At 43.3% G+C, this 10,036-nt stretch overlaps 2 protein-coding genes across 4 annotated transcripts in view; both read left to right on the top strand.

The window, feature by feature from the left end:
- The window catches only part of nap1l1 (nucleosome assembly protein 1-like 1), a 7,926-nt gene extending 762 nt beyond the window's left edge, over positions 1–7,164 (top strand). Inside the window, exons 3-15 of one of the 3 annotated variants that reach the window (XM_060889169.1) lie at positions 757–859; positions 974–1,115; positions 1,547–1,629; positions 2,346–2,481; positions 2,561–2,632; positions 3,040–3,179; positions 3,351–3,496; positions 3,740–3,759; positions 3,892–4,014; positions 4,310–4,342; positions 4,426–4,476; positions 4,908–4,946; positions 5,805–7,164. In XM_060889169.1, coding sequence (XP_060745152.1) covers positions 757–859; positions 974–1,115; positions 1,547–1,629; positions 2,346–2,481; positions 2,561–2,632; positions 3,040–3,179; positions 3,351–3,496; positions 3,740–3,759; positions 3,892–4,014; positions 4,310–4,342; positions 4,426–4,476; positions 4,908–4,913 — 1,055 coding nt within the window. In that variant the 3' untranslated portion in view covers positions 4,914–4,946; positions 5,805–7,164. The remainder of the gene's footprint in view (positions 1–756; positions 860–973; positions 1,116–1,546; positions 1,630–2,345; positions 2,482–2,560; positions 2,633–3,039; positions 3,180–3,350; positions 3,497–3,739; positions 3,760–3,891; positions 4,015–4,309; positions 4,343–4,425; positions 4,477–4,907; positions 4,947–5,804) is intronic. The other 2 variants (XM_060889168.1, XM_060889167.1) reach the window with 2 other exon arrangements.
- Positions 7,165–7,811: 647 nt separating this feature from the next.
- phlda1 (pleckstrin homology-like domain, family A, member 1) lies at positions 7,812–9,651 on the top strand. The gene is made up of 2 exons (XM_060889653.1): positions 7,812–8,403; positions 9,266–9,651. The coding sequence occupies exons 1-2, from the start codon at positions 7,959–7,961 to the stop codon at positions 9,268–9,270; spliced, it is 450 nt and encodes a 149-aa protein (XP_060745636.1). The 5' UTR covers positions 7,812–7,958; the 3' UTR covers positions 9,271–9,651.
- The last annotated feature ends 385 nt before the right edge of the window (positions 9,652–10,036 follow it).

The raw sequence follows: 10,036 nt of genomic DNA, 5'->3' as shown, positions 1-10,036 counted from the left end.
AGTGTCTGCTGTCTCACTGAGTGTCTGCTGTCTCACTGAGTGTCTGCTGTCTCACTGAGTGTCTGCTGTCTCACTGAGTGTCTGCTGTCTCACTGAGTGTCTGCTGTCTCACTGAGTGTCTGCTGTCTCACTGAGTGTCTGCTGTCTCACTGAGTGTCTGCTGTCTCACTGAGTGTCTGCTGTCTCACTGAGTGTCTGCTGTCTCACTGAGTGTCTGCTGTCTCACTGAGTGTCTGCTGTCTCACTGAGTGTCTGCTGTCTCACTGAGTGTCTGCTGTCTCACTGAGTGTCTGCTGTCTCACTGAGTGTCTGCTGTCTCACTGAGTGTCTGCTGTCTCACTGATGCTTAGCCCACACATTCAGCCATCACTGTTACCTGATCACCCTGTGACCCCAGTAACCTGTGTGCAAGTGTTAATGCTGAATAATGGCAAACTGTATCATCATTTCTGATGTACTGTGATCCTTGATCACACTCCACTCTTCTTCCCTTAGAAATAGGCTGCTTAAGTGTGTGTGTAGTGCACATAAGCCATTTCTGAAGGGTTGGTGTACAGGTGTGAACATTCTTGATATTGACTGAAGTAAAGTCAACTCAGTGGCTCATCTGGGGTATTTTTTATCATTATAATTTTTTTTAAATGTTAAATTGAGTTATCATTCTGGGTCTAGCTCAGGATGGTTGTTGATCTGTCTGTGATTGGTCTGGTCTAGCTCAGGATGGTTGTTGATCTGTCTGTGATTGGTCTGGTCTAGCTCGACAGCTGACAGTTCAGATGATGCAGAATCCCCAGATTCTTGCGGCGCTACAGGAGAGACTTGATGGACTTGTGGGTTCACCTTCAGGATACATGGAGAGGTACACACACACACACACACACACACACACACACACACCCTACAGTCTGTTATACAATCTGATTACTGTTAATAAACAGTACTGTAGTATATAATGAGACACTGCGTCCCTCAGTCTGCCGCGGGTGGTGAAGCGGAGAGTGAACGCTTTGAAGAACCTGCAGGTGAAATGTGCTCATATTGAGGCCAAGTTCTACGAGGAAGTGCATGAGCTGGAAAGGAAGTATGCTGCACTTTACCAACCTCTCTATGACAAGGTTAGTCTCCACTCCTTTAATATGCCTTCCCTTGTTTCTATTTTAAGTATGGAAGTTTAATGTACACCAAAACCAGTAAACTGAGAGATTCAAGTAGAGAGATGGACAGATAGTGAACAAAGGCACACAGAGGGCTGGAGAAATAAGATGTACAGAGAGGTTCATATCTATTCTGTATTACTGTGTGTATTGTGATGGATTACTGGGTGTATATGTAGTGATGGAGCATGTGTGAGCACTGACAGTGGACCTGTATGCATTGGACTGATAAAGGGACTGCAGTGTTGCAGAAAAATGACCATGTGGTGCTGTGTATTGTTCATTACTCTACTGTTCCCTACATAGTGCTCTGTGTAAGGGCAGAGAGGTGTTTAACACCCAGCCCTGAAGTATAATCAGTCATTCTGAGGTGTGTGTGTGTATACGTACAGCGGAGTGACATCATCAAGGCAGCGTATGAACCCACTGAGGAGGAGTGTGAATGGAAACAGGCTGAGGATGAAGAACTCTCAGTAAGTCATTATCTTCACCTCACACACTCAGGCATGCTTACACAACCTGTGTGTCTGTCTGCACATTATGTACAATTTCTTTTTTTGTTTTGTTTCACATTGACCATAATAACAGCCAACTGAGATGTGTATAGGACAATCTTACATAAAGCTAAAACAAACCTAATTAACTTCAGATAAATTGCATTTTTGTGATGGAGCTTTACAGTAATATATAAATTCAGCACTTTAAACTTGTCCAAAACAGCTAACCAAAGGTAAGTGTTGAGGAAACTGAGATGAGGACTGAGCTATAAGAGGAACCAAACTTAAACGAGGATGGGTTTCCTTAAATAATTAGCGTCTATAACTGTGTACTATATTTTGCACTAAACATGTAATTATGTAAGTAGAAGATTCATTTGAAGTATAACATGAAATCTCTCTCGTTGGTTAACTCGGGTTATAACTGTAAATGTCTCTCTTATCCATAGTAATTCTGTACATGTTCAGGTAAACTTCGTTATAAATCTGTTAGTCTGGAAATAATTAGATAAATGATAAGCCTAAGTTTAAAAAGTTTGTGATTTACCTTCCTGCAGTAAGTCTATTCACTGAGGTGCAGAACACCATTGGGTTTGAGCAGTCAGCACAAAAGAAGGGCTTTAAATGTGTTAATTACTGTGTTGCTAAAACGTTTAGAGGGAATTAAACAAGGAGTCCTTTATGTCCTGTGTGTGCCACAGGGTGAACTGAAGGACAAAGTGAAGGTAGAAGAGGAGAAGAAGGATGAAGAGAAGGAGGACCCTAAAGGAATTCCTGAGTTCTGGCTGACAGTGTTTAAGAACGTCGACCTGCTCAGTGAGATGCTACAGGTACACGTTTATCAGTGTGTTTGCTGCATGTACAAGTATTTCTAGGCCCCCAAACTCTAAAGTAACCTTTGTGTTACAGGAGCATGATGAGCCCATTCTCAAACACCTACAGGACATCAAGGTCAAGTTCTCAGATGCAGGCCAGCCCATGGTACACCACCATCGATCTCCACACACACTCACACACAAGCAACCTGTCCATTATTTTTGGTTACTTCAATTATGTAATCTTGGATACGTCTGTTAGAACCATCATACGAGACATCTGTAATTTTATCACAGAGAGAAGGCACTGTTGAGGAATTGGGACATGGTTGTCATAGTAACTGGGAAGAGTTTATTTTTAGTTTGTCCTCAAGGTTCATTTTGCTGCTGTCATTGGGCTGTGTCCCAAATACCTTGACTACTGCTGTTCCTTACTAGTCATTATTAATCTTGGTTAATCAAAATTGTTCCAAACCACACCGCTGTCCTGTAGAGTTTACACTACAGTAGTGATACAGCTTGTATAAAGATTGGATATAAAGTGTGTGTGTGTGTGTGTGTGTGTGTGTGTAGAGTTTTACGTTAGAGTTCCACTTTGAGCAGAACGACTTTTTCTCCAACACGGTTCTCACTAAGACCTACAAGATGAGATCAGAACCCGATGAGTCTGACCCCTTCTCTTTTGATGGTCCTGAGATCATGGGCTGCACTGGGTAGGGCAATTCACACTCGCACCCCATTATCATTCTCTCCAACTCTCTTTCTTAATACCATCGGTCTCCCTCTAACCCTAGGGATTGGGGGTGGAAACCCCTAAGTTCTACAGTATGTATTATGTTGTGCATTCCCTGGGAATAAACCCTTCTCTGGGTCACTGTCTATAGGTGCAACATTGACTGGACCAAGGGCAAAAATGTTACATTGAAGACCATAAAGAAGAAGCAAAAGCATAAGGGCAGAGGGACGGTGAGGACGGTCACCAAGACTGTCCCTAATGACTCCTTCTTTAACTTCTTCTCCCCTCCTGAAGGTACAAACATGTTCTCTGCACACTGCTTTCAATGCAGTTAATTTGTCTCTGATGCTGAGAAGATAATAAAGCCATGAATGTCTTTGCTGTGAAAGCTTAAATGTAATTACCCAGCGTTATACAGGCATCTCTGAGCACATGCCTGTGTTTACATCTACAGACTTACATGATCTGCATGTGTGCTGCTGTAATGGTGTGGAGTTTATAGCTGTGTTTAAATGATGCTCTTCTCTTGTGTTTCAGTACCAGAGTCTGGTGAACTGGTGAGTCAGTCTGTTTCTCTCTCTCTCTCTCACACACACGCACTGCATTCTGACTCCAAATTCTTAACGAGCTGGAATATGTAAAGAGTCATTTTGCTGCTTTTTAACCCTTCTAACCCTGATGGTGTTTAGGATGAGGACTCTGAGGCTATTTTGGCGGCGGACTTTGAGATCGGTCACTTTATTCGTGAGCACATTGTGCCACGTGCCGTGCTTTACTTCACTGGAGAGGCCATTGAGGATGATGATGATGACGTAAGTGAAGGGCAGCACACTGCATATTGTAATGGGCCAGTCTGAGAAAGTAAAGTTTACCTTCGGCTCTACCTGAAAGTGTAGTGATGCAGTGTAAATATAAACCAGTTGGGTTTCATTAAAATGATTTGACAGCTTTTACCTTGTCACCAGCTGTGTTTCAGATCCAGCTTCAAACGGGTCTTTAATGAGCTTTTGCTAATGGAACAGTATGAAAAGTGCTGAAGTGTAAACGGTAGGTTGAGTTATTGCTGCATGTTTATTTATCTTTGGCTGTTTGTGCTTATTTCCTCAGTATGATGAGGAAGGAGAGGAGGCTGATGATGAGGTGAGTGTGTTTGGGTGTTAATGTTCATTATGAGTGGTGTACAGTAACTTAACATGGTCGGTAATGTTGCTTGTATGATTTAGGAGGGAGAGGAAGAGGCAGATGAGGAAAATGATCCAGATTATGACCCCAAGGTACACACCTACATTAAAATTCTAATTCCAGCGTAATGTAGAGTTGTAATGTAGAGTTCTGCTCTAAACTGCTCTGTAGATTTGGACATATTTTGAACATGAAATCTTTAATGTGTGAAAGCTAATTTAAATTCCACCTGATCCTGAAAACTAGCATTATGGGTATTACAGTAGCTGACCAATCAGCAGCTTCACTTACACACGTGCTCTGATCACACTCCCCAAGTTTGCTTTGTTTTAGGTTGCTTTGTTGCGTTCTGTCTCTCATTTCCTCCATTCCTCAGTCACTTCAGTCATGAAAGTTACCTTCTCAAAACTACTACTTCTGGATATAATGAACTTTTTCCCCACCATGTTTAGTTTAGTTTTAGTTTCTCAGCATTTGTGGTTTTCTTCTCTTTAATCCTGGCTCTGTTTCTCTTCTCACTCAGGTTTAAATGGTGTGTTTGTATAGAATAACACAAGCCCTGGTAGGTAACAGGTGTGACTGTAGTTTTAAAGCCCCCCTTTGTACCACCTGCGTCACTTCACTAACATTGTGTGTGTTTCTGTAACACAATGGGTTTATGTGCTTCTCTGTACCTTCTGTTATGAAGTTAAGCTCTGCCCGTTTGAGGGGATTTGACCTGAACCCGCTCCCTTACATGTCAGTCTGGTGTTTGGTCATTTTGTTTTGTCATCAGTCCATCTGTGACCACCTGCTTATCACAGCCTGTTTGTGATCTTTTCTGTACCTGGATCAGTGTTCTAGAGCTGCAGGTTTCTCAGTTTAGAGTTAAATCTCAAATGTGGGTTTTTTTTTTTTTGAGATTCCAGAGCTGAAGCTGTAGAATGTTCCCATGTTAGTACTTCAGTAAACCATGTAACATTTTCAGCTCTAGAGCTACAGCAAGCCCAAGGGTCTAGATCTTGCTCGTGAAGGGTTCTAGTTCCATGGGTGACTAGCTGCTGATCAAAAATAGATTGACAGTTTGTTTCAATACGATGGAGCTGCTGAATGTGTGTGCACGTGGTGTCAGAGCTGACAGTGTGTTGAACAGCCTGAGATTCTCACACACTCCTCATGCACCAGGATATTAAGCATTCAAGTTATCTGTGTTCTAATTTATTCTTTATTCCTTTGTCTTGCTTTTCTTTTCTCTTGCTTTCCTTTTTTTTCCCTGATCATCTTCCATTTGAATTTTAATTTTTTTTAGATGTATAAACTCTTCTTCTCTTCCCCTGTTTCTGTCTTTTTCTCCTTTTATTCAGCATGTGTGCATGTGATTTTTAGGTATTGTAGTAACACTGCAGTTTGTAATGTGATGTCACTGCCCTGTGTCTTACAGAAGGATGCAGTCCCCCCAGCCGAGTGTAAACAGCAGTGATGAGCGCACACTGCACTGTGATGGTGTAAAATCCCCTCCTGGTTTTGCAGCCTTATGTTTTGTATTTCTTTATTGGTAGATTATCATAATTTTACACACACACATACATACACACACACACATGTACAGCAGCTGTGGCTCACTTGCCTGTAACCCGAATCCCCCTTGACCTCAACACCACACACCCCCCTCTACATGCTGGAACATTCCAGAAACATGACAACACCAGCTCGGGCTCCCTGCCTCTGATTGGCTGATTTCTGACCTGTCCCAGGAAGTCCTTGGCTGGGTCAGGATTTGGTTTGGATTTTTAAATGTTCTGCTCACTAATTGGCTAAATCTTGGTCAGTCATTCCAGTTTAGTGAGAGAACTGACTCCGATCCCACCTGGGGCATTTTCAGCCTGGTATTAGCCTTAACACAGCCCCTGTGTTGGAGGAGCTGTATAATCCTGACATCTTGTAATTCCATTACAGATAACTGCCCCATGCATGTCCTTTTTATTAAAAACAATTTTTTTTAAATAAAATAGCAGCACTTTGGGGTAGTTGTTTGTTCTGAATTTTTCTGCTCTGTGATTGGCTGAATCATGACTCTTTCTTGTGTCCCTGGAAAATATGTTGAGGGCTCGGAGTCTTAACCCTTGTTTTCTGGTTGGCTAAATCCTGACTTCCTGATAGGACAGGTGTAGGTTAAGCTCCGCCCACACGGTTGCCTTATTGTCTGTAGTAGCGGTTCTTCCAGTCAGCCATGTGATGGTTTCTGCTCCCAGATGTGATGGGTTCTGCTCCCAGATGCTTTGTTTTTGTAGCACTTTAATAGTCAGGTTAGAAAGCATAGCTGTGCTGAGTCATGACTTGCTCTTGCTGTATGGTGTGGATTAGCTTGTCATCATTCTGTAAACTGTTCTGATCAGCTGAATTCCAGTCTAGTGTGGATTTGGCTTTGCTCACACAGCAACCAGAACCTTTCACACACAGCATGGTGAGAGGTTTGGTTCTAAACTCAAGCTGATTTGTTTGACCCTCAAGTAGCGCAGCATTTAATAGGTTTTATTTTATTGTAGCACTTCGGCATCCAAATTAACATCTGTGTTAAGTGTAGGTGAGGACCGCCTCAACTTTTTCACCCTGACATTGGCCTGTCCATAAAGAGCTTAACTCCACCCACTCCAACTTGGACCAATGACAGGAGCAGTTTAGCATTGTGACTCTGGGGTGTGTGTGTGAGAGTGAGATGCAGCTGTTGAGTCCTCCATGTTACAGATGTACTAATGTACTCAGATGTTTACTCATCTAATAAACCAGTTCTATGTGCACCATCTTCTGTTTCTCCTCCACATTATTTCTGTCTTATTCAGTGTGTTTAATAAAGTGAAACAGAGCCACGATGTTCAGGTAAAATATTCTACTTAATATTCCAAACATTAAACTGCTCATTATTCTAACAGGTTTCACTAAAATGTTTGTTTCCTGCTTGGTGTTAACTGTAAGTGTGAAGAGACGATTGTGATAACAGGAAAGGGTGTAATTAGAGAAGTGAAATGTTATTTAGGACATAACAGTGATGTGGGAGTGTAGTAACAGGTGTGTGTGTGTGTGTGTGTGTGTGTGTGTGTGAGGTGGCCACAGTCCAACTGTTCACATCACTCCAATAATTAAGGTGATAAACACTAAAATATCTGCAATTAAATCTTAACTGTTTAAAGCGCTTCTAGATTAAACATCATCATCTACACGAGTCTAAATACAGCAGATCTGTTGTCTAAATGTACATTTTGGTTAAAGGACTGTTGTGTCAGTGAGTGTGAATATGTCGCGCTGCAGACTGAACTAATTTACTGATTAAAAAACAAAAGGCTTTTCTTCAAAATGTTTTGCTGCATTTCTGCGTCTTTAGTTGCACGGCACCCGGGGGCGCACGAGCGCAAGATTACACACACACACACACACACACACACTCGCGCTTACACACACGCGCATCAGGGATGTCTGTGGACCGACACTGAGACAGACCGACACTGCTGTGTTTCACTGTGCGCGTGTGTGGCGTTTTTCTGCACGCGCAGCTCGGTGGTCGCGTGCCGGTGGTGTTGTGCACTTTGCGCTCCCGGTGATGCAGCAGCAGGGTCCGCGCGTGCTGAAGGAGGGCGTGCTGGAGAAACGCAGTGACGGATTGTTACAGATGTGGAAACGGAAACTCTGCACGCTTACGGAGGAAGCTGTGCTGCTGCACGCGCCCAAACACACGCACCCCCACGCGCCCCCGGCAGGAAAGGGGAAAGAGCTGCATTTCTCACGTGTGAAGACGGTGGACTGCGTGGAGCGAAAGGGCAAACACGGCTACTTCACCGTGGTGATGGCGGACGGGAAGGAGATCGACTTCCGGTGCCTGTCGGATGAAGGCTGGAGCGCGGAGATCACGCTGCAGATGGTGCAGTATAAAAACCGTCAGGCGGTGATAGCGGTGCGCTCCACACGCCACAAACAGCACCGGCTCGTCATCAGCAAACCGGACACACAGGTCACCGTACAGACAGGGGAGAGCCGCGCGCACAGCGGTGAGACACACACACACTGACATACACAGACATACGTGTGCACACGTACACACACACTGACACACACACGATTTATAATGACATTACTACAGCAGACTGCGCACACGCGCTTTGATTGCTCTTCACTTCAGTTTCATCTAATTAACACTCATTAATTAACTGATTATTTAATGACATTCTTCAGGGAATAGGTGCACGTGCACCTCCATTACAGCTTTCACGATTCCATCATCACAACTACACACTGCAGTACACAGTCACACACAATATCACACTACACAGACACCATGATGAGCCCTAGGCTTATGTACGTTCTGTCAGACTGACCATCGCACTCCCTCCAGCAGCTCATCAAATGATACACACAGACCACACTCTCTATATGAAAGAGAACAGAATCATTTCATGGTCCTAAGCACTCGCTCCCTTTCTATGTACTAATAATGTAAATAACGTCCTTTCTACAACAGTTTGTAGTCTAGTGGATCTGTGTGACCAATAGACCCTGAGTTCAGAGTCATTACTGAGTCCCTTACAGAATTAACACTAATTCCTTCCTGTCAAAGTCTTCAGATGATCACTGATGAAGACCCAAGTACAAAGATGACCAACAAAACAGTAGTTCAAAGACTGTGATGGTCTCCAAGTTGTTCTTTATACAGCAGTCCCCAGAGCCACGGGCTGTCCGTGTCCATCTGTCTCAGCAGTGATCTACCACAATCCCTCTGTGCACATCACGAAGACACAAATGTGCTTTAAAGCAGAAGTATAAATTAGGCTTTACATTGTGAAAAGTATGTTAAAGTTATATCAGGACTATGTGTGTGTGTGTGTGTGTGTGTGTGTGTGTGTGTGTTTGCAGGTTAAACAGATCCATCAACTTATCACACAGCCAGCCAAAAGGATAGACGGAGACCACACACACACACACACACTCAAGTCAAAGACAGTGTGGAACACCAACCTCCTGCCTTCATCTGTGTGTTTGTTTGTGTGTGTTTGTGTGTGTGTGTTTGTGTGTGAGTAAATCAGCAGCTTCCTCTTCATTCATCATTCCAAAGACACCTTGTCTATTTACCCAACTTCTGTGTCAGCTTAACTGAACACTTCTTCCCAGTGTACGACATCATGACTGATGATCTCATCAGTGATTTTTACCAACACTCTTTTGTGTGTGTGTGTGTGTGTGTGTGTGTGTGTGTGTGTGTGTTTCATATGCAGTTAAAGCTGTTTTCATAAATAAACACTTCATTTCAAGCACACATTGCTGTCTAATTCTTTATAAACCACACACACACACACACCAGGGGTCTTGTGACATAGGCAGAGGGACATACAGGCAGAGAATGAAAGATAGAGATGCAGAGATATCCAGAGAGACTGATAACAGACAGTGGGCTTCTACAAAAATGCAGTAATAGAGCTCAGAAACATGATTAAATTCATTCAGTCACCTAAAAGGCGCGCACACACACACACACAGTGATGTGTCTCTCTGAGACTCAGTGATGGGTCTCTCACAAGAGCATCCAGCTTTGTCATCTGTCTTCCTGTTTCCATGGAAACGCTGGCTGTGGACCCTATGAGATAGAGAGAAGTAGCGAATGGCATGGTGAAAAGGAATCTTATGTGA

This window comes from Tachysurus vachellii, chromosome 16, assembly GCF_030014155.1.
Source record: "Tachysurus vachellii isolate PV-2020 chromosome 16, HZAU_Pvac_v1, whole genome shotgun sequence".
In the NCBI taxonomy this organism is placed as follows: domain Eukaryota; kingdom Metazoa; phylum Chordata; class Actinopteri; order Siluriformes; family Bagridae; genus Tachysurus; species Tachysurus vachellii.
This window is presented reverse-complemented; position numbering and strand designations above follow the sequence as displayed.